This window comes from Heteronotia binoei, chromosome 8, assembly GCF_032191835.1.
Source record: "Heteronotia binoei isolate CCM8104 ecotype False Entrance Well chromosome 8, APGP_CSIRO_Hbin_v1, whole genome shotgun sequence".
NCBI classification, from domain to species: domain Eukaryota; kingdom Metazoa; phylum Chordata; class Lepidosauria; order Squamata; family Gekkonidae; genus Heteronotia; species Heteronotia binoei.
In genome coordinates this window covers 60,122,766-60,146,948 of record NC_083230.1, presented here as the reverse complement: position 1 = coordinate 60,146,948, position 24,183 = coordinate 60,122,766, and the positions used below count along the sequence as shown (strand labels likewise).

General features: G+C 39.2%; 1 protein-coding gene across 3 annotated transcripts in view; it reads left to right on the top strand.

The window, feature by feature from the left end:
• The window catches only part of PPFIA2 (PTPRF interacting protein alpha 2), a 487,757-nt gene extending 464,829 nt beyond the window's left edge, over positions 1-22,928 (top strand). For 2 of the 3 annotated variants that reach the window (XR_009555743.1, XR_009555744.1), the window contains 7 exons: positions 1,574-1,774; positions 5,276-5,338; positions 8,504-8,533; positions 10,686-10,861; positions 11,292-11,389; positions 15,352-15,682; positions 17,280-17,419. Coding sequence is in view for 1 of the 3 variants with exons in the window: in XM_060245141.1 (XP_060101124.1) it covers positions 1,574-1,774; positions 5,276-5,338; positions 8,504-8,533; positions 10,686-10,861; positions 11,292-11,389; positions 15,352-15,527; positions 15,614-15,682; positions 17,280-17,439; positions 19,047-19,105 (1,032 nt within the window). In the remaining 2 variants the exon portion in view is untranslated. Of the gene's footprint in view, positions 1-1,573; positions 1,775-5,275; positions 5,339-8,503; positions 8,534-10,685; positions 10,862-11,291; positions 11,390-15,351; positions 15,683-17,279; positions 17,440-19,046; positions 19,149-21,426 lie in introns of those variants that run through there. The other variant, XM_060245141.1, reaches the window with a different exon arrangement.
• The last annotated feature ends 1,255 nt before the right edge of the window (positions 22,929-24,183 follow it).

Genomic DNA, 24,183 nt, shown 5'->3' with positions numbered 1-24,183 from the left:
AGTGGAGGACGGTAAGCAGTGGGGTGCCGCAGGGCTCGGTACTGGGTCCCATGCTCTTTAACTTGTTCATAAATGATTTAGAGTTGGGAGTGAGCAGTGAAGTGGCCAAATTTGCGGATGACACTAAATTGTTCAGGGTGGTGAGAACCAGAGAGGATTGTGAGGAACTCCAAAGGGATCTGTTGAGGCTGGGTGAGTGGGCGTCAACGTGGCAGATGCGGTTCAATGTGGCCAAGTGCAAAGTAATGCACATTGGGGCCAAGAATCCCAGCTACAAATACAAGTTGATGGGGTGTGAACTGGCAGAGACTGACCAAGAGAGAGATCTTGGGGTTGTGGTAGATAATTCACTGAAAATGTCAAGGCAGTGTGCGTTTGCAATAAAAAAGGCCAACGCCATGCTGGGAATTATTAGGAAGGGAATTGAAAACAAATCAGCCAGTATCATAATGCCCCTGTATAAATCGATGGTGCGGTCTCATTTGGAGTACTGTGTGCAGTTCTGGTCGCCGCACCTCAAAAAGGATATTATAGCATTGGAGAAAGTTCAGAAAAGGGCAACTAGAATGATTAAAGGGCTGGAACACCTTCCCTATGAAGAAAGGTTGAAACGCTTAGGGCTCTTTAGCTTGGAGAAACGTCGACTGAGGGGTGACATGATAGAGGTTTACAAGATAATGCATGGGATGGAGAAAGTAGAGAAAGAAGTACTTTTCTCCCTTTCTCACAATACGAGAACTCGTGGGCATTCGATGAAATTGCTGAGCAGACAGGTTAAAACGGATAAAAGGAAGTACTTCTTCACCCAAAGGGTGATTAACATGTGGAATTCACTGCCACAGGAGGTGGTGGCAGCCACAAGCATGGCCACCTTCAAGAGGGGGTTAGATAAAAATATGGAGCAGAGGTCCATCAGTGGCTATTAGCCACAGTGTGTATGTGTGTGTGTGTGTGTGTGTGTGTATATATATATATATATATTTGGCCGCTGTGTGACACAGAATGTTGGACTGGATGGGCCATTGGCCTGATCTAACATGGCTTCTCTTATGTTCTTATGTTCTGTGGGTTTATGGCCCGGGGAGGCTGGGGCCTTACAAGTCAGTTTCCAGTTAGTTTTGCTGGTCAGAGGTGAGCAAAGTGGGGCATCTGGGGCATGGATGCTTGTCCAACATAAGGCTTGCCTGCAGTCTGCATACAAGCCTATGCTCTTGTGCAGTAGTTGCAAATGATCTATAAAGTGGCCCTAATTTAATCCCAACTCTTGTCTCTGTCTCTTTATTCCAACTGGAGAGACAAATGCCACTAATCTTGCCAGCAGTTGACTGTCAGATATGGAAGGCATAGCCTGCTCAAATGTGTACATGGAGCCGTCTTTCTACAGTGACATCTTGAAAAAATGGCTTCCAAAGTCCCTTCCCCCTAAAAAAAAAATCACCAGAAGCAGATGAGAAAGTGTTCACAAAATGCCTATTTTGTTGCAGCTCATCTCACCTCCAATACCAGTTCTAATAAGACTTCGGGTGGGTTGGCATTATCAATTTAACTCAATGTAATTTTTTTCACTCAACAGTTGTGGCTAGGAATGCCTGCCTGGTATGTTGCTGCTTGCCGTGCAAATGTGAAAAGTGGCGCCATTATGTCTGCCTTGTCTGATACAGAGATTCAGAGAGAAATTGGAATCAGCAATCCTCTCCATCGTCTAAAGCTCCGTCTGGCAATCCAAGAGATGGTCTCTCTAACAAGCCCCTCAGCTCCTCCAACATCTAGAACAGTGAGTCATGTCCATCTACCTCTCTGTGCTGTTTGACATTATGTAAGTAAACAGCAACAATTGTGATGTGAGAATACCTCTGCAATAGTGTGCATTTCAAAACCTGTTACTTAATTTACTGTGTTCATAGTCCAGTGCAGACAAAACCATAGCTAATGCTCTAACTTTGGTCACATTCAGAACATATGATGAAAGTTTGATTTAGTTTGTTGGTTCAGCCCTGTCCTCAGAAGATTTGTGTTAGTTAGACACTATGAGATGTATTTGCCACCTTGAAAGCTGAGAGTCTAAAGAGACAAGGTGGCTGCCTTAATCATAGTTTTTCAAGTTACCCTTCAAACCATAACTTTGAATCTGGTTTGTGGTGAGTCCTTCTTTCATAACACCTAACCATGGTTAAACAAAACAGATACTTTAGTACAGGGTTTAAAAACTTCTAAACTGGCTGCAGAAATTGCTTAATTTTCCTTACATTATGACGTTTCCTATGGCACTGTCTCTCATTTTTTTAAGGTTCTGGTTCTGAATAGAATGCAAGTGATCTCTGGCATGAAAGTGAAACCTTCTTGTCACAAGAGTTTTTGCTAGTCACATGTACAGATGTGAAGGGGAAATTCCCATATATGTGAAGTTTCTGCATATAACTGTCCTAAGGGTACCAGTCCACAGGTGGGGCAGGGAATCACCTGATTTTTTTGGCTCCCTCTAGATGCCAGCCAGCTGGCCAGTGGGGGAAACCCCCACCCCAAGTCATCCATGCCCCCCTTGAAAAAAGTGGGGCCCATACATGCCTGTCCTGCAAGCCATCAATTTGTAACTTGCAGAGCAGGCATGCATACTGCCTGCTCTTTCCAAGTGGGGGCCAAGTGCACCTGCCCTGCAAGCAGCAAATGTGCAGCTCCCGGTGCAGGCACACATGGTCCTGCTTTTCCTCAAGCATTTAAAAGGAAGGTTCTCTTTTAAATGGTTTGAGGAAAGTTGGGGGTATGCACGTGGCACTGCAACTTAACATGATGATGTTACTCTGCATGTCATCATCAGATTGGGATGACCCCTCCCCCTCCGAGAACACCCTCCACCAGGGAGAAGATGGGACCTGGCAACCCTAGACTGTCCTAACCTATTTGTATGAGTTGGGAAACTGTGATTAGCTCCATGTTCCAGTACGATTCTGGGTATTAAAATAAACGCATGTGAACTTCACACAGAATGGTGAACAATTTCCCTACAGATGCATACCCTTGTTTAGGAAATAAATTATGTATGAGGCAGAGATAAAACACAATGAAAGACTGGAATATATGATATTGACTAAGTTCCCATTTTTTTTGGAAACTAAATCTACAGAAGTATCAATATATTTTCTGAAAGTAAATATTTTATATTAAAGCTATGTAAAAAATCCAGTTATCAACTAGAGACAGTTTTCTAAATAATTGCAGTGGGAAACCAGAGTAATTTTACTAGTCTGATTGAAACTCCTTTCCTTCCATTGAAATCCCTAAATTGTCATCCCCTTAAAAAAATCTCCAGATTCTCTTTAAGCAAAATGTCAATGGCCACTCTGAAAAGCAATATTGTACAGTGGGAAAACAAATACCTCTGACCCTTTTTTTACGATAGAAAATTTCTCTCCAGAAGGTATAAGAGAACATAAGAACATAAGAGAAGACATGTTGGATCAGGCCAATGGCCCATCCAGTCCAACACTCTGTGTCACACAGTGGCCAAAAAAACCCAAATGCCATCAAGAGGTCCACCAGTGGGGCTAGAAGCCCTTCTACTGTGCCCCCCCACAAGTACAAGAATACAGAGCATCACTGGCCCAGACAGAGAGTTCCAATGATAAGCTGTGGCTAGTAGCCACTGATGGACTTCTGCTCCATATGCTTATCCATTCCCCTCTTGAAGCTGTCTATGTTGTAGCTGCCGCCACCTCCTGCGGCAGTGAATTCCATGTTAATCACCCTTTGGGTGAAAAAGTACTTCCTTTTATCTGTTCTAACCCGACTGCCTCAGCAATTTCATTGAATGCCCACGAGTTCCTGTATTGTGAGAAAGGGAGAAAAGGACTTCCTTCTCTACCTTCTGTATCCCATGCATAATCTTGTAAACCTCTATCATGTCACCCCACAGTCAACGTTTCTCCAAGTTAAAGAGCTCCAAGCGTTTTAACCTTTCTTCATAGGGAAAGTGGTCCATCTCTTTAATCATTCTAGTTGCCCTTTTCTGCACTTTTTCCAATGCTATAATATCTTTTTTGAGGTGTGGTGACCAGAATTGTAGACAGTACTCCAAATGAGGCCACACCATTGATTTATACAGGGGCATACCCCTGAGTTTTTTCCTTAAAAACCTTTTCCAATCATGAGCTGTTTGATCTAATTTTCCCTCTTTCATGTGTCTCCTAAAGAATTATTTTTCATGTTCCTTAATGACCTTCCATTCCAAAGTTTCCTCCCCAAATAGACACAAAAGTAAGGTAAGCTCTGACTATTAATGACCATTCCTCTGGCATGCATGAAGATGCTCCATCCAGGAAGTAGACAAAAATCAAATCATCACATTTCCTTTCTTTATGCCGTTGCTCTTTTTGAGAGAGAGGGAGGGTACTGCTGCAGCTCTGTGTTCTTGAAGAACACAGAAAGAGAAGCAGAAAGGATGAGTTGAGAGAATACAGGAAAGGAGCCAGATTGTGTACCTTCACTGCAGCGGCCACATGAAGGTGCCTGCTTGCTGTGCATAATTAAGGAGATTTACACTGTACATCTCACATTGCTACCATGCCATCCTCTTACCTATGTGTGTATCAGCAGGAGAAAACTGCAGTAGCACACACATCTAGGCTATGGGACTCAGAAGCACAAAGTTTGCCTGATTACTGAAATTGGACCCATCTGACCAAAGTGGTATTTGATGGATCTGAAAAATGTGACATTTCTTTATTTAATTATATTCAGATAATCTCTTTCAAATCAGAAACCTCAGGCCTGCCATTCACTACAGGTGTTAACTAGCTTAATGTAACTGGTATTTTTCTTGATTGGATTTTAATTGTGCTTGATTACATTTCAGTGGTGCTTCCTACAGTTCATGTCTCCTTGTCCCTGCTGTTTGTTCAGTTTTACCTTTACATAAAATAACTGCAAAACAAGGATCACCATTGCATTTGAAGAAGCGGGCCCTAGTCCATGAAAGCTTATGCTGGAATAAAATGTTGCTAGGTGCTGCAAGTCTCCTGTTATTTCTTGCTGCAACAGATTTATGTAGCTATCCTGCAGGAATTATCTCCAGATCAGAACAAGCCAAATTTCATCATTTCAAACAGAGGAAGATGAAAAGCAGCTAAGTTGTCTCTAGCTACAGCTCAGCTGAGGCGAGGACATGGTTGTGCTCATTGTGATGCTGTATGCTGTTAACTTACAGTGTTGCTGCCTTTCTTCTTTAACACTGCTTACCTAATGCGGATTCTACCTGCCTCCCTGTGGGTACTGTCAATAGCCCTCAGGCAACGTTTGGGTGACTCATGAAGAAATGGAAAATCTTGCAGCTCCAGCCAAAACGGTTAGTCTTTCTATTAATAACAACTTCGATGTCTATTCCAGTACCAAAATGCACTTGACTTTGCTGTAGGGCTAAAAGTGGAAGCTACATAACAACTATATACTACTCTGTATTTTATTGCTCTGTCTGTTGAGCTGACTTTCATATATTAAATTGCATGTCTGATATAAAAACAGTGTTTGTTTAAAGTCCAATCGATTTCATAAAGGGAAATTTCAGATAATTTGTGCTAAAAGAAATAAAAAATGTTACTTAAGAGATTTGCTGAAATTCTAGTTTTGATAATATTTTGTCTCTCTACTGCTTTAAACACCTAGTTAATGTTTTTTTCTTGGTATAACCTTTATTTAAACATAATGGTTAAGTATACTAGAATGCAATAAAAACTCTAGATGCATTAATATCAATCTGCAAAACCACCATAAACCATAATATCTCTGTATTGCTAGTGCAGTAATCAAGATGAGAACATGGTATTAAAAACCTGCCTATAAAATTAATGCTCTGACTTGAAAACTCTACCTTTAATCCCAGGGTCATGGTGGTGGCTGGCTACTGTTACCTAAGAATGTACATGTTTAGGGGTGGGCTTTTAAAAACAATAATAATTGTAAATAAATAATAAACTTCAGTCAATAAATAATGAACTTCAAATAAGCTGACCCTGGCATAAACACAGGCCCTGGAGGATACAATTCAAGATCCTAAACTAACTTTTAAAAATGGTTGTATCAGCAGAAAACTGATGATATTTTGAACAAACAGAACAGAAAATCATAGGATCATAGACTCATAAAGTTGGAAGAGACCTCCAGGGTCATCTAGTCCAACCCCCTGCACAATGCAGGAACCTCACAAATATTGCCTCCTCCCTAAATTCACAGGATCCACATTGCTGTCAGATGGCCATCCAGCCTCTGTTTAAAAACCTCCAAAGGAGGGCACACCATCTCTCGAGGAAGCCTGTTCTACTGAGAAACCACTCTAACTCTCAGGAAGTTCTTCCTAATTTTGAGCCGGAAACTCTTTTGATTTAATTTCAACCCGTTGGTTCTGGTCCTACCTTCTGGGGCCACAAAAAACAATTCTGCACCATCCTCTTTATGACAGCACTTCAAGTACTTGAAGATGGTGATCATATCACCTCTCAGCTGCCTCCTCTACAGGCTAAACATGTCCAACTCCTTCAACTTTTCCTCATAGGACTTGGTGATTTCTTTTCTCATGAAGCACTTAGATTACAATAATCATATTGTTGCTATCAGATATCTTCATCCTCAGTTTTTAAATTCTAGCCTGTACATTCTAACACCCAATAAGTATTCTTGGGAAGCTAGCTCTCCTCATGGTCAGATGCCACATTCAATCTTCTACTCTTAACTTGCATTCATTTGACCTGGGGCCCACATTTTCCCATAGCTATAAATATATCTTGTCACACTGCTTTATGTATATGCACTTCAACTTGAACCAAAATATTTGCAAACAATTAAGTTTTTAATTCCTTGAGTTTCAAAAACAGTTGCAACGGACATTCCCAGTTTGGCTGCTTTGTCAGACATTGTGAAACATTTTAGTCACTGCCATAAATGCCACAAAATGGCTCTTTCTTCAGTTATTAGATTGGCCATCTTGAGGTATATTGGGGTATGAGGTATAATACAGCAGACTTCTTATTTTACTCAGGTGAGGAATTCTGCTCAGCTAGCTGAAGCCTAAGTTATCAAATCTTAACAAAGAAGTTCGTTTCTCTAGTCTTAGGTAGGGCTTTTTTTGAGCAGGAACACAGTTCCAGCTGGCTTGGTTTCAGGGGGTGTGGCTTAATATTCAAATGAGTTCCTGCTGGGGTTTTTCTACAAAAAAGCCCTGGTCTTCAGGTCAAAGTACACAATGACTGTGATCACACACACTATATAATGCACTTTCAATCCACTTTCAAAGCACTTTCCAGCTGGATTTTGCCGGTTCAGATAGTAAAATCCAGTTGGAAAGTGCATTGAAAGTGCGTTATTTAGTGTGTATGATTGCAGCCAATTTGTTCAACACATGTCAGATCACAGGTATACAGTTGGACTCACAGTCAGACAAACAGTGGGGAAACTTGCCTTTAGAAATGCTTGTTCCCTTGGTGCTGTAAGGAAGTGTTGTTAGGGTGGAGGAGGAGCTTCTGCATTCGCTCCTACGTCACTTTCACCAACAGAAAGGTCAGAGGGGCTTCTCCCTTTTTTGGTTCAAATGTACATAGAGACAGAGAAAAGTAGCAAAAGCCCCTCCCATCACCCTTTCCACTGGTGACAGTGGGATGAGAGGGAATGCAGAAGCTCCTTTGCCTCATTTTCAGCACTCCTTCACAGCACAAAGTGTATGAGCACATTTTAAGGCGAGTTCCCCAGTGTAGATATTACTGCAAGTCTGTTTGTGCACACTTGACCTAACATGTATCAGGCATATTGTGCATGTAAACCCTTATTTCCATCATTCAGCTGCTTTTCCCACTGCCCCCATTAATTTTATTTATTTATTTGACATATTCCGCCCTCCCCACTGAAGCAGGCTCAGGGCTGCTTACATTCACAGTCATAAAAACCAGTATCGATATAAACCATAGACATAAAAATATAAAAATACATAATGAATAAAAACATAAAACAATATCAGGTGCTATTACGAACTTAAAATATAGTATATTGATGTGTTGGTAATAGCAAGAGCAAGTTGATCTCTTTTGGTTCAGCTTTTCTTTCACAGGCTGTTTCCTTTGCCTATTTACACTGGGCATTAAACATCCCCCTTAGATATTTTTACAGAACACTTCCTTTTAAGCATGTATTGGGTGGGGGGGTTGAACCATCTCTTAATTAGTGTAGGCTGAGGAAGGTTTTTCTGTGAAATTGCAAAAATACTTCTAAGGAAATGCTGCTGGAGGATTATTTGTCAGAGATGCTTTAGGCTGATCCTGCATAGAGCAGGAGGTTGGACTGTATGGCCCCTTCCAACTTTATGATTCCATTATGTTAATTTTAAAGAATAATTTCATGAAAATAATTGGATTTCTGCTGGAAATTGACATTTAGCATTTGGCTTTATGATTCCATTTTATTTTTTAATCATGTTGTTTTTCTTTTGTTTTCTAACTCTACTAATGACCATCTTCTGACACTCAAGAAAGAGAATGAGGAGGGAAGTTGGGCTCAGGTATGAAATTTTTCCGCTTAACAGTTACCCAGTACAGCTAACAATAATTTAACATGGGGTATTGGGAGTGGTCAGTATTTCTGTAAATAAGAGGGCTCTGATTATCTTGAAAGGAATATTTCGGTGGTCTCCTTTTTTCAGTATAAAGCTTGCTTTTATACTGATTATATTTTAACTCAATAATAAAAGCTTCAAGGATTAATATGATGTTGCATCAGGGACATAGCCAGGTTTGCTTTTTTTTAGGTCAGGGGGCTTTCTAAAAATTCAAGGTGCTCCTGAATTTTTAAACAGTCCCCTGACCTAAAAAGCTGGAACCAGCAGGCCAGTTCTGCTTCTTGCAGCTGGCTGGAGAAGTCTCAAGCCAGCTGCAAGAAGCAGAGGCCGCCGCTTCTCACTCTCCCATCCTGCTTGCAGAAAAGGAGGGAAGACCGGGGCTGGGGGTGCTGTCAGACCTGGTCTTCCTTCTTCTCGCAGCTGGCTGAAGAAGTGTCTCCCTGCAAGAAGCAGGGAGACAACCCGACCTGCGGCCTTCCCTCCACCTGAGGGCAGCCCCCTCCTTCCCCCGCAATTCAAATTGCATGGGAGGGGCAGCCACCAGCCTCCACTTTAAATGGTGTGGGGGAGGCCACAGTGGCTTCTGCACACCCCTCCCACATAATTTGAATTGTTGGGGAGAGGAGGCCATGCTGGCAGGAGGGTAGGCCACAGGTTGGGGGCCTTGAGTTAGGAGCCCCCCACCCAAAAGTCAGGGAAAGGGCCCCCACAGGCCCCCTGTGGCTACAGGCCTGTGTTATATTGTCTCTAACAGAGCAGGTTTGCAGTTGAGGTGCTACTAGATTTGTGTCTGCAGAGGCTCAGGTCTCCTTCTGTAACATGTAGTGCCCTTAGCCAATTTTGGCTGATGTGCCAGATGTGGTCTTTTCTTGAGAAGAGTTATTCATCCATGTTATGTTCCCACCCAGGTTTGATAGCTGTGATGCACTTTGTGATGCTACCTTTTTTCAGAAGGTTCAGAATTTGGCAGCAAGATTGTTGGGTGGTGTAAGTTACAGTGAGCATATTGTGCCTCCACTGCTGCTGATTTGCATTTGGGCATGATTCAAAGTGTTAGTTACTACTGTAAAACCCCAAAGCAGCTTGGGACCAGATTTCTTAAAAGATCTCCTTCCCCATATGAGCCTGTCAGATAACATAATCTATGGAAAACCTGTTCTGTATGCCTATACCTTCTGAAGCAAGAGGAATAGCCATCAGATACAGGGACTTTTCTATTTTTGCACCCAAATCCTCTCCCTGCCACCAACCATATAAACCATAAAAATTGCTGAATATGGTTGAAAGTTGGGGGAAAGAGGGTAATCTGAAATGTATGCTAGGAATTAAGAACAAAAAAGAATACTAGCCAGTGTGGCATGAATCTTCTGATAAATGAAAGTTTCAGTATTGTAACTAAAGTGAAGCTCTCTTCAAATTCACTTTAGTTTCATAAAGCTGTTAAATCCAAACATACTCTGATGCAGGCCCATAGCTACGGTAGGGCCTTGGGAGCAGACCACTCCATTCAACCCCCCCTTCCATCTGTATGGCCCCTCCATTGAAGGGCCTCCAATCTGCCCCCTTTGCTCATCTCACATCTGTTGGCAGGCCTGGAACAGATCAATAAACAAAGGTTAGGGTTGTTCTCCATAGTTCGAATATTTAAATATATGGGAATATTATCTCTTCAGTTCTCCTTTCTTCTCTATTTAGTATCATTTTTAAATACAGTGTTAGGAAGCTCAGTCTGTTTTCTGTATTTGAATTGTGGGAATTTCAGAAACAGAGAGGGTTCTTCCTCACAATGGAGGGTCTAGAAACTTTCGGAAGTCTTCCCTCCTAAAGTAGATAGGAGTTCTGCATTATTACAGGATGCCATCTTTTCCCTGTAATGCAAAAAATAATCTCTGGTAAATCCAATTTTTCTGTTTATTTTTTCCATTTCCAATCACCTTGCTTGCAAGGTTAAGAATGCCTTCCTGACTGGAAATGTGGTTTACATAATTAACTGTCTTATTTAGATATATTACCTGAGTGTAATGTTGAAACATTATAAATTGTCTTCTTTCTTGTGAATGGGTAATAGTAACATCTCTTAATTTCCACCCCATAGACTCTGGCTTATGGTGACATGAACCATGAATGGATTGGTAATGAGTGGCTTCCCAGTTTGGGATTACCACAGTATCGTAGCTACTTTATGGAATGCTTGGTAGATGCAAGGATGCTAGATCATCTCACAAAGAAAGATCTTCGTGTACACTTAAAAATGGTGGATAGCTTTCATCGGTAAGCTCAGACAAATAAAAAAGTAAGCATAGTTACACAGAATGTTTTCTTCACGGTATAAGACATAGGACTGGCAAACTTAAACCAAGTAGGTTGTTTCTAAGTATTCTTATTTCCAAAAAAAATGTAACAATCTATAGAAGCTACAAAATGTGTTCAGAATTTATAAAATGTGTTATGAAGAACGTATCTGTTCAATAATGCCTCCGTCAAATTCCAAAATCTGTTTATTAAGGTCTCAGCCAAATAGCAGTTAAAACACATTCTCACAGCTGCATTCACTCCCACTTCCTACATCTGACCTGAATACCTCTTCCCATAACCTCTTAAAGAAACATATACATACCTACACCACATAACCTTTCACAAGCAGGAAATGACTTTTATTTGAAACTGATTTGTGATATGCTGTTTTTTCCTTAACTGACAGTACAAGTCTACAGTATGGAATCATGTGTTTAAAGAAACTGAATTATGACAGAAAAGAACTAGAAAGGAGAAGAGAAGCAAGTCAGCATGAAATAAAAGGTAATAATACTCACAGTGCATTCCTTCTGAACTTTCAGTCTACTGATCTCTTAATATTCCTAATGTGGAACAAAATTCGAGTCCAGTGACACCTTTAAGACCAACGAAGTTTTATTCAAGTTATAAGCTTTTGTGTGCATGCACATTTCTTCAGATATATTGAAATGGAAGTTACCAGTTCATACATATAGGTAGACAGCGGGCAGCAAATTAGCTACAACATAATGAAGATGTTTAACAGATGGAAGGACCAAACAAGAATAACAAGGTTAGTAAACAAGCTTTCTTAATTGTGGAATGCTGAGAGTAATTAACTGAGACTCTGTCATGATGTTCCATCTGTCTCCTCTCAGGGGTGTTAATGGCATAGGTTCTTAGAATACAACCATATATGTTCCAGTCCTGCAGACAGAGATTCTCACCTGAGGAATCTACAACAAACCTTATTTAGAACTAAAATATCCACCTGATTAAGTTAAGAAACAGATTAACAAAGCCAGAACAATACCCAGAGAAAGCCTGTTAAAAGACAGACCCAAAAAGTCTGAATAACAGAATACCACTAGTAGTCACAGACAGCTCTCAACACAAAATATTTCAACACATCATCGACTTGGATAATGAGAATTCTCTTTCACAGACACTTGGGGCAGACCTTTTCTTGCACACAGACAGCCCTCCCAATCTTAAACAACTCCTCACCCACAATAATACAGCATCTAACTTGAACATGGACACTGGTACCAGAACTTGCAATATACCCAGATGTCAATTCTACTGCCACATACTGTCAGGCAACATGATCACTGGATCTAACAGCATTAAATACTGCATCTCATGTCCATTCACTTGCTCATCTGCTAACATTGTATATGCCATTAAATGCCAACAATATCCTTCTGTTCTCTACATTGGGCAAACATGTCAAATTCTAAGCCAAAGGACAAATTTACACAAATCTGACATCAAGAATCACAGGACTGAAAAGCCTGTAGAAGAACACTTCAGTCTTCCAGGACATTCGAAAGGTGACTGTTTTATTGCAGCAAACTATTTTATTGCAAATAACTGTTTTATTGCAAAGGAACTTCAGAAACAGACTAGAAAGGGAAATTGCTGAGGTGCATATTATTATAACACTCAGAATAATGGAACACCCAGGACATAACAGGGATATTAATTTCTTATCTCACTACATATGTTAATCTCATGCAGTCCTCACATCTGTATTCTCATCAATGCCACAGAAGGGCAATACATCTTCTTTATTTTATTCTTATTTGGAATAGTAGATTGTAATCTAATGTAATGAATAGTAGAATGTAATGTAATTTGAAATGATAGATTGGAATGTATTTATCTGGTCTGGGGACAGAGGAGATTCACTGCACAGCCAATTACCCCACCTCAGAAGAAAGGATGCTGTACGTTCACCTCTACGCTTGAGAGGAGATGGATGGAGCATCATGGCAGGGTCTCAGTTAATTACTCTCAGCAGTCCACAATTAAGAAAGGCAGGGCTTTTTTTGAGCAGGAATGCAGTTCTGGCTAGCTTGTCTCCAGGGGATGTGGCCTAATATGCAAATGAGTCCCTGCTGGGCTTTTTTCCAGCAGACATTTCCTCCCCCCCCCCACTTTCTGATGACCTTGAAGCTGGGAAAGGACCAAACCGGAAGATCCCCTGCCCCTACCTGGGGATTAAACAAACCGGAAACCACAGTGTACAGATTAGTAAAACACACAACAAACACTGTGTAATTATATGCTGCAAATAAATACTTTAAACATTTAACTTATACATTTCTTCATTCACCAAAGTCTATAAACAAAATTCCAAGAGTTGATACAAGGTACCACATTCTGCTGTCAATTACTTCCTCCTTGTTGATAGACGCAGACAGTACTGGTAATTATGATTCATTCCTGTAGCAGTCCTCAGCTAACGGCTACATGAGTCCCAGGTTTAAATCATGTTTCATTACCACTTCTACTTGGCCACTTATTCTTCAATCCGGAACCCGTGTTTAGGTCACAGCTCACAACAGCTTCCTGAAAATCTTTTTTTGCATAAATGGTTCTCAAATGAGAAGTTTGTGTAGAGTGATTGGTGTACAAAGAATTATGAAGAAATGTATAAATTAAATGTTCAAAGCATTTATTTGCAGCATATAATTACAGTGTGTGTTTTACCCACCTGGGGATTGGCAACCCTAACAGCAACCTTTGTTAAGGCTACTGCCACCTCTAGATAAATTTGTAAGGGAAGGGGGCAGTTGTTGTAGGATTTTTTTTTTTAACAAAACGTATATCTCTTTCTGTTCCATAGGGCCACCAAGGTGCCTAATGAGCTGATCCCAAACTTCTGAGAATTCCAAACTTCAGCTGTGTTTCTGGTTAATTTTTTAAAACCCATGTGTGGTACATTAGCCATATATGAAATATTTTCATACCCAGGAGAGCTGTTTTGCAGTGAGAGTATTTGGAATTCATTCCATTAAATTATCAGTGACATTTCTATAGACAGTGTAGGTAGGTTTTTAGTGAGGGGATATGTCTAGGTCTGCAGGAAATGTCCTATGACTGTCTGTTCTGCTTTATGCATACATACTTGGCCTTGGGCCAAAAGATTAATGCCAGACCATGGTGATGGCAAAGAACACACTCATTCTTCCACTGTATGTCACTTATCAATACGTTTCTGGGAATAAACACAGACTGAAAAATGATAGTATGGTTATAGAAATTGGAAATGTATCTTTGATATTGGTTCATACCATAATTTCTCTACTTTGTCCCTGTAGATGGTCAAGGTAAAGCAGCTCAGGAAGGGTTCCAGAAACCACCTTATCCAGTTTTCACCCTTTCTTTTATCCACCATAATAATCTTTATGGTTTGCTTTCATGAGAACTTAGATTCAGTAAACTTAATAACTTGTTTACATGGGAACGATTCATTATGTGGCAGGTATAAACCCACTGACAAAACCATAGTCAGACATGAAGTGATTTTCATGTAGTGACTGTAGTTATTACATTATAGCCAGATGACCAACTATCATACAGTAATTGCTGTCATCTAATCAATGAGATGGATCAGCAGAATCCAGCCATGATAGATGGATACCAGAGTGTATCACAGTAATTGTTTTTCTTAAACTACAGCAATTTTGTTTGTGGGGGAAGTGGCACTTAGCAACTAAAGCAAGTCTGGTGCTTTGACTCTTTAATATATATAACATGGTTCTGGCTTTTTTAGTCAACAGGGTAACCTAATAGCTCCTGAGCTGCAGCTATATGCAAAACAACATGGATTCAATCCATCAGTTATAATCTATGTGTAGAAAACAAGATTTCTGCATGTGGATATACTGGTGCCACAACTTGGGTATAAGAGGCTTTGTCCAGTAATAAGATTTTGCTTATTACCTCTTATAAAATGCTATTCAATAGCCAACATAATGTGTCTAGTAACATAATAGTATGCATACTGCCTTTTATTTTCGTCATGCTTCCCTCAGCACCATTCATACAAATGTCTTCCTTTATCATCATTTCAAATATTTTACAATAAGCAGGAGAGAGATGTATGATCTGTCTTTGTCTGCATGATTAGAGCTATATGTTAAATATTTTAATAATAAATAATAATAAAGTCCTACTCCTTACACAAGACATGTGTAGAAATTTTATCAAGCCATTATACTTTTTTTAAAAAAAAGTCATTTCTGCTTATAACAAAATAAGTCTAGAAATCAGCACAAGAAATGATGATCCCCTTGCAAATCTCCATAATTTCTTCTAAGTATATTAATATTTTGTTAAATCAATAGATGGAATATAGACAGACTATAAATGCCATATAATAGAACATAAATTACATATAAATGGTTAAACTGTCTATATATCTTAGTTTACTTAAGTGTTCAGTCAGTAGGAAAATGCTTCTCTCCCTGTTTTTATAGATGTGTTGGTTTGGAGTAATGACAGAGTCATACGCTGGATACAAGCAATTGGATTACGAGAATATGCAAACAATATTTTAGAAAGTGGTGTGCATGGATCACTCATAGCTCTGGATGATAACTTCGATTACGGCAGTTTAGCTTTATTGTTGCAGATTCCAACACAGAATACACAGGCAAGTAAACAAATTCTGCTTTGTAATTTTTCATATGGTTTTGAACTTTTTAAATTACTTCAATAATTTTATTTGGTTAAATATAGGCACGGCAAATCTTGGAGAGAGAATACAACAACCTGTTGGCACTAGGAACAGACAGACGACTTGATGAAGTATGTAATCTCATATTTAAATAATTATTATGAATAATAGCATAATAAATGTTTGTTAATTATATAAGAACATATGAACTAGTCAATAACTGAAAAGCTAACAAACAAAAGTTTTCCAATTCAACTTTATTTGTATTCCCTTTAAGGGATTAAGTGTGATACTAAGGTGTGAAAAGTGATATGTGAACCTCCCTCCTCCATTATATTCTCACTACAACTCTGTAAGGCAGGGGTGTCAAATGTCTAGCCCGCAGGCCTGATCTGCCCCCTAGAGAGCTTTTGTGCAGCCCCCAAGAAACTGCCTATGGTCCACTTCCTTCTCCCTCCTGTTTCTGTCATTGCCATTTTTGTTTTCCTCTGTGGGATTGAGGCAGCCAAGCAAAGCAGCCTCTTTTTGCTCTTTCCCTCTTCCACCTCCCTCTTCCCCAAGGGAGGGGAAGGGAGGAGGAACCTCAATCAGCGGAGAAGCTTGGATCTGTAGCTCTGCTGAGCAATTGATAGAGCCTGGCACAGCTAGAGCTCTCTCAATCAAAGCTAGAGCTCTCTCAATCAAAGCTAGAGCTGTGCCATGCTCTCTCAATCACACAGCAGAGCTACAGAGCCAAGCTCTTCCATTGGCTGAGGCTCCTCCCTTCCACTCTTTTGGGGAAGAGTGAGACACTGTTTTGCTGGCTGCCTCAATCTCACGGGAGAAATACAAAAAGCACCTGTAAGACCTACACAGTTTTATTCAAATTAAATAACAGCTTTTTGCTTTGCCCCTCCTCTCTCACCACTATATATTGCAGTCTCTCAGTTCTTGCATTGCCTTATAGGAGTTGCCGTTATTTTTGAGGAAGATTATAGCTTTGTAGATAAACACATAGCCCTCAGTCTGTGTCATGGTTCCTTCACATGTTCTTAACCAGCTCACAAAGAACCTATGTACAAAATCTCACAATGCCCAGCCATTTCATGTTTTCCCCTTTCGTCTTAGGGCACAGAGCATTGACTGTGAGATTTCTGTAATGAATGCTAATAAATCAAAAGTAGGTCTGCAACTTACAAATACACACCCGAACAACACCTGAACAGCATCTTAACAGCATACCCAAGGTTGCTACAGCATAGACATTGTCACCAGTTTTTGATGCAATAATTCAGAGCAAGAGGTGTCAATTATCAGACTGTTAAATAACAAAATATTACAAGAGTGCTAATGTTTTAAGCATGCTTTATATTTTAAGTTTTAAAAAACCTTTGTTTGTCTCTGTGCCCTTTATAAAGTTTATATCTCTGCTACCCAGCATTCCATTTTATGACACACATGGCCCAGCTCGACAAGGTCTCACTTATGTCAGATCTGGCCCTCATAACAAATGAGTTTGACACCCTAAGGTATATTAAGCTAAGAGAAAACTGTTCAAGGTCATCCAGTGAGTGGTGTGGTGAGGGGGGATTTGCAGCAAGATCTCCCCATGTCTAGTTTTATACCCCACTGCATCACACTGCATTTCAAAAAAGTCACACTGCATTTCGAAAAAAGTCAGCAGCTGCAGCATGAAAAGATTACGGAACTTAATATAGCATGTAAAATATAAAATTTGTGTGTTAACAGACTGATGACAAGAATTTCAGGCGTGGCTCTTCCTGGCGAAGACAGTTTCCTCCACGAGAAGTCCATGGAATCAGTATGATGCCTGGCTCTTCAGAAACTCTGCCAGCTGGGTTCAGGTTAACTACAACATCAGGGCAATCACGAAAAATGGCAACTGATGGTACGTGGCCACGCTTTCTCGAAACTGAAGACATTTGAGTTTGTTTTATTAAGGAAAGAACATTCCATACCAGACTTAGCTATTTTTTCCAGTATAAAATATTTAATAGGCAACTGGCATCTAAGACTGAGACAATTCCCTTAAGCAGCAAATGAATAGCCTTGGGTATAGAAAGCAAACAATCTTGTTAGGGTTTGGGAAAAAAGCACATATACAAGATTTTTCTTTTGCTGTTTATTATTAAAAGTATTCTGCCTTTCATATAAGACTCAAGGCATCCTTCAATATGCCAAAACAAAAAAAACACTATAAAATACAGCATATATAAAATGTAGGCAGATTCAAATTTTGAGCTATCAAAAACACTAATCGAGGCAACTCAATACAACAGCTAAGCTAGGCCTGCCAATTATAAGGAGACTCTACAGAAAAGCAGTTTTGCACACCTTTCTACAATTTAATAAAAAGGAGACTTCCATGCCTCTACAGGCAAGTGATTTCATAATTTTGGACTAAAAGCAGAAACTAGTTGGGTTCCAGCAGCAATAAGGCACTTCTAGCAACTGTGCCAACCTGCTTACCCATCAACAAACATCCTCATATTTTTCACATGATTGAGTGGTAAGCAAAGCCCATTAAGACAACCTCATCCTTTCCAACCTGCATCACCTATGGCTTTCAACTGCTGCTGAAAAATATTCACTTTCACCTTTTTATTATAATATTGATACTGTGGGGGGAATATTTAAACTATGGAAACACCCACTGATGATGTGTCAGTTGCATTTTTATGGATTTTTTCTAGGTTTAGGTTGGAAAAATGGGTTTGTTTTCATAATATCCAATTATAAAATGTTTAATCAGCAGCAGCTGCAGCATGGCTTGCAAAAGCAATTTAAAAGGATTGCTTTTAAATACTTTTGCAAGCCATACTGCCAAGGTGACAGCACAAATTGCAAGTGAACCTTTAAATGCCTTCTGAGCTCACTTGCAAGTTGTACTGCTGCTGCAGCAGTTGCAGTGTGGCTTGCAAAAGCCATTTAAGGGAGTAGCTTTTGCAAGTCACACTGCATCATGAACTGGTTCATTAAATGGAAAGGTTTGTGGAAAGGAAAATGAAAAGTTTGTGCATCTCAGAAACCTTCACAAACCTCCATTTTCCCAGTTTGTGCCCATCCCTAGAGGTCATAAGCCACAGCAACAGCCTTCTTAAAGCAGCAGCAACCTTTTGAGTACCAAGATCCCTAAGAAATAGTTTGTCAGGGTTTCTGGAAACTGCAAGAAGAACTGAAGAGTCCTGTAACACTACAGTTCCCACAGTACCTAAATTATATTAATTCGGTTGTTAAGGTGATTAATGAAGCTACAAGTTCTCCCACTTGTCCAACAGTACCATGTTCTCTTGTGGAAACTCAAAGCAAACCAATTTAGTATCGTAGAATGAATTATTCAATCATAATTACAGGCTTAAAAAACCAAACAAGGTCAAGGTATAGGTACTGAGTCATTAGCAATGACCTACATATTGAATTAGAAAAGAGAAGATGTTTTCCTTTCTGTGTTCTATTTTGATTCAAACATATTGTTTTACTGCTCCCAATTTGCAGTTGCTTCAGCACGGTTGCAGAGGTTAGACAGTTCTACAGTTCGTACATACTCATGCTGACAAGACTAGCTAAGAAACAAGAGCAGCGTTTGAGCTGATGTGAGTATTCAGAGATAAAAACTTAAAGATTATTACTTATGAAAAAAAGAAAACTCAAGGAAATAACCATAGTGGGCTGGGCTCCCATGAAGACCTCACAAGGCAGGCCTTGCTCTTACCCAAGTGGTACCACTGCAGATGGGAGCTCACATGGTTTACTATTTTCCCATCTCTCCTCCCCCCCCCATTCCAAAAAAACCCAAACCCCACCTTGATTAGGCAGACAGGAGGAGAGGTCAAGGTAGCTGAGACTTTATCAGGAAGCAAGCCCTTCTGTGAAGGCATTCCTTCCATCATTGAGGTGCAGAAAGACTCTCTCTTTTTTGGACTGTTGGTGCTTTTGTTTTCAGAGCGTCAGAACCTACACTGTTCTCTGACTTATTTGTGCATGCATGTCAGTAATCCAACAAGCAAGAAGCAAACCTACGTTGTATATCTTGGGGTAATTATAGACAAAGCAGGACTTATACAATTTAAATTTGTCATGGAATTCCCAAAGCTATTTAAAACAACAGGAGGATAAAGTATGTGTGGAAGGATTGGGCTTTGAAATCATACTCTCCCCCTCCCCAACCAAATTCCCCTCTGTCCTTCCTGAAGGCTCTATCCACCGTCATGATTGTTGTAGCAAAACCAGAAGGCACTTCCTCCCAAACAATGGCTGTGAAAACAGAAGAGGCACCTTTTGCAATTCCCTAAGCCTAACCCACAGCCTGTGTTTCCAACACAGGTCCAATCTTCCTGTCATCACTTTCATCCTAACTTCAAGGGACATAACTGCCTCAAGGAGATCCCTGAAGAGGTGGCATATAAATGTTTTTTTAAAAAATAAATAAAACAAAATGTAGAAACAAAAGACAATGATTTGTCCCCTACACATGATTTGTCCACTGATCCTCAGATTCCCCCTCCAGCCTTAGCTTATTGCTCTCGGTTCTAAGCACCTAACTTCTCGGAGATAAAAGCTGATATTCCTCATATTCCTTGAGCACAGCTGGTTATCTGTCACAGTCTTTTTCTAGCGTAATGCAAGTTAATTGAAATCAATGGTTTACCTTCTTTCTAAAGCAAAAATACTAAAACAAAGGTCAGGAAAGGAAATGTTGAATTGGAACGGTATGAAACTAAAGCAACAGGGCAAATATTAGCATGCCCAAGAGTGCAAGGTCATATGCCACCACATAGTTTCAGACAACATTGCAAATTCAAAAAGTGAAGGGGCAGTGCTTACAGACTACAACCCTATGATTATCTAATTTTCCTGTTGTTGCAACTGTGTATACGCAGCCACTGCTTGAACATCCAAAACCTAAAAACAGAAAAACTGAATTTCAGAATGACTGGAGTGCAGTATAGAAACAAACAAAAAATCAGCAATTTTTAAGGACACATTTCTAGGAGTAAGCTCTGTTAAATAACATGTGACTTACTTTTAGTTGACTCACTTAAGATTGTTCTCAAAGTCTATTAGGTTTGTTTGCAAGAATGAAAGCTACACTAGGTGAAAAAATGAGTGGGTTAATAGTTCTGCAGTAACCTAATAAAATGACCATATATTAATAATAATAATTAATAATAATATATTTCTTAATATATTGTTCAACTTAATTGACCGATACACCAGCTATCAGATCTTGAGCTTTCCAATATAAGGAAAACTTTTAAAGGATCTATTGCATATTGTCAATCTATTGTCCTACCAAGAGTATCTTTATCATCCCAAAAAAGTCACAGGTTCTAAAAAGTATTAATAAGAATGTGAAATTTCACCCCAAGAAATGTCTTCTTTGACATTATTTTCCATTTCCCATCTGTATTTTCCCCCCAACTGGAATATTTATAGTGTCAGTCCTAAACAGAAGTTCACCCTTCTGAAGCCATTGAAGTCAGTGGGATTCAAAGGCTGTTAGTGAGTTAGGATTGTATTTTTAATGTAACAACACTACTTAGATTCTTGCTTTAAGTGAACAATTGTAATGATAGTTTATCAACTAAGGTTGCTGTTTTCTAACAAATATCAACTTTTTAATGTAAATGGTATTTGTACAGTAGATTGCAAAGTTGATGACTTCAGATAGTGCCTATATTGTTAAATGTTCTGGGATACAAAGGCAGAATGCTACCATTGTCTTTTCTCCTGTTCTTCCACTAGTGCTGTCGCCCATTCTTATGTCTAGCAAGCCATCCCACTGGAACCTCATTATCTACCACTGGTAGGCTTTAGAGAAATGAGCCTATATTAAGAGGCTTCTTAATGATTGTACTGTTTTTCCCACCTGTAGATGTCACCTCTTCTACTTTACCTGAAGTGCACTACCGCCATCTTAAGAAGCTTTTTATTCAAGAACAGGGTAAACAGTGAAGAAATAAATAAATGTTTATCAGATAAAAACATGTGGCAATCTTTTTACACATTAAGTTGTTGAGGTGCAGTCTGTCAAGTACTACTGCCATGCCAACTCTCATTTATTTCAACAGAGTTTACATAGCACGTGGGCACAGTACAGATGTGCAGCAGTAGTACTAGACAGACTGAATCTTCTGGATATTTCAATAAAATAGCTACTGAATAATTTTTAAAAATAAACCCCAACATATCTTTTATCAGGAATCTGGCCAAAATGAAACAAAGACACTCATTTTTAGACTTGTTTTCATCTGTTTTATTGTAATATAATAGAATTTACATATTTACTGTGTATGTATTTCTTTTAATATGTGTAAGTCTCATGTAAATGAATATAAATATGATTTTTTTAAAACAAATCTATGGTACATGGGGTCTTAGTGCAAACACTTGACAATACAGTGTCAATACTACTTACTGTTTGTATCTTTCCATTCCACCATTTTTACAGTTTTGAATTGTAGCCCTCAATTGGATATGTTTAGCAGAGTTATTAGATGCTTCAACATGTTCCTACTTTTTTTAAAAAAACCCACCTCTGTCGATATTTAAAGCTCAACACCTGCCTCCAACTATTTCCAATAGAATTATTTAAATGTGGAACTGGAGCCAAAAAAATGGACCTATTAAGGCAAACCAGAATTGTTATATATAATCTTGTAGAAAAGCACTGTGATGGCTCTCCTTTTTAAACTCAACATGAACAAAAAACTGTTGCAAGAATAAAAAGCAATTACAGGAAATTAACAAAGACATTCTCCTCATGGATATTCATGGACCAAGAAGAAACTTCTTTTGCTAAGAATCTTTTTTCCTTCCACTTTCTACTTATGTCAACCAACATCAGAGTCAAACAACCAAACAAAAAAAGGAAAGGAAAAAATAATTCTGATCTTCAAGTTTTCAGTTGTATAAAAATGTCCTCCCATTGTTTCAATATCATAGGGTATTAGACAGCTGTGTGTCTAACGTTACACTTTTATCCAAGATGGCCTTGCTGAGACTTCACTGAAGTCACTTTATCAGAAGAAGTAACTGAAAGACAGCAAAGTAATATATAGTGTACAAAAGTTTAGAGGAGAAACTATTACCTGCTGTGGCTTTATTTGGTGGTGTTATTGATGTTTATTCTTTGTTTATATGGGAAGTTTCAAAGTAAGACCTATATAATTCTGTCATTTACCTGCTATTTGCTAATCTCCTGCCGCCTGATCTTAGCTTAAGACCTGTCTTTTGGTTATTCCTTTCAGCAGGTTGATCTGCCAACATCTTGCACGTACATTTGTTTTATCGCGTACTTTTATTTACCAGACTTCACTTAACGAAACGGTGACAGATTTTTCTCCCCTGCTGTCAATAAAAGAAACTCAGTGCTGATTATGTATTCAGTGTGTGATCAGGGTACATGTGTCATAGCTTTAGTAAGGGATAGACGTTGGGCTTCAGGTCTGAAAACATTAATGCAGTCTTCCACAAGATGGTGCACTGAACTTTCTCCTTTATATAACAAAAGTGCACTTTCCAAAATGCAGATCCGTAGTACTTTTGTGATAGCCACCAAGACACTGTTTTGCTGCACTGACTACTAAATCACTGGGTTGAAGCCTGAGCACAGATAAAAATCGATCTGGAAACCATTCCTCTAGACTGTCTTTTTTTTTAAATAATGCATTTTGGACAAGAATACAGCTGAATCTAGCAATGTGTTTTTCAATGAAACTTTATTTTAGTATCAAAATGCTGTTTGACTGTTATGGCACCCTCCCACCATCACCCTTTTACTAGAAAACGTGTTTTTAAGTTCAGAGTTCTCTTTATAAAAGGGAAGAGGCTGTGAATGCTATTTGGGCTGAGCTGAACATAAATAGAAAGGGTGAGTGATTCCCAGGAACGCTTTTTGATAAGTCCAGGAAGCAAAGAGTTATAAGAGCATATAAAGAAGGGAAAAGAAAATCAATTGCTTCTACCTCAGATTATATTTTAAATTTAATAGCATGCATGCCTTGCCTGGAAAACTTGACCACAGAGTATATTTGTGTAGCAATTATCAAAATCTTCTAAATGGGGGGAGAGAGTAATAGCAAAAAAAAATATTAATGTAGAAGGTAACAAAAATACAAAGTAAAAGTGATCAATTAGTGCCAGTTCCCATCATAGCTACATTTTGTTTAAAAACAACGTCGTAATTTCCACCCAATGACATTAATATTGTGTAGTACAATGTTGAAATATTTTGATAGAATTTACTTTTTGAAAAATGATAAATAGGGGTCACTTCCAGGCTTTAGGGAGTAGTTCTGCCAGTTTATTCTTTTTTGCCCCCCATCAGTAATGTGAAAGGAAGATTAATTGGTATTAGTATAGATTGCAGACAGCAACACTCCTCATTTGCCCCCCATCTACCCCAACTTCATTAAAGCAGATAGGGAACATTCAGCTGCTCCCTCCAGCCAACCAAACAAGTAATTAGTGGAAGCAACCTGCCTGCCCCCTCCCTGAGAAAAGCATAACCGTGTATTCAGGATGATGCTGAGTAAATAGCACCTATCAGTTCTATATGGAACTAAGGCTGGGGTGGGCCATGAGAGTACCTGATCTTGCTGTGTAAAAGGTAGCAAGCGGTAGTGGTTGC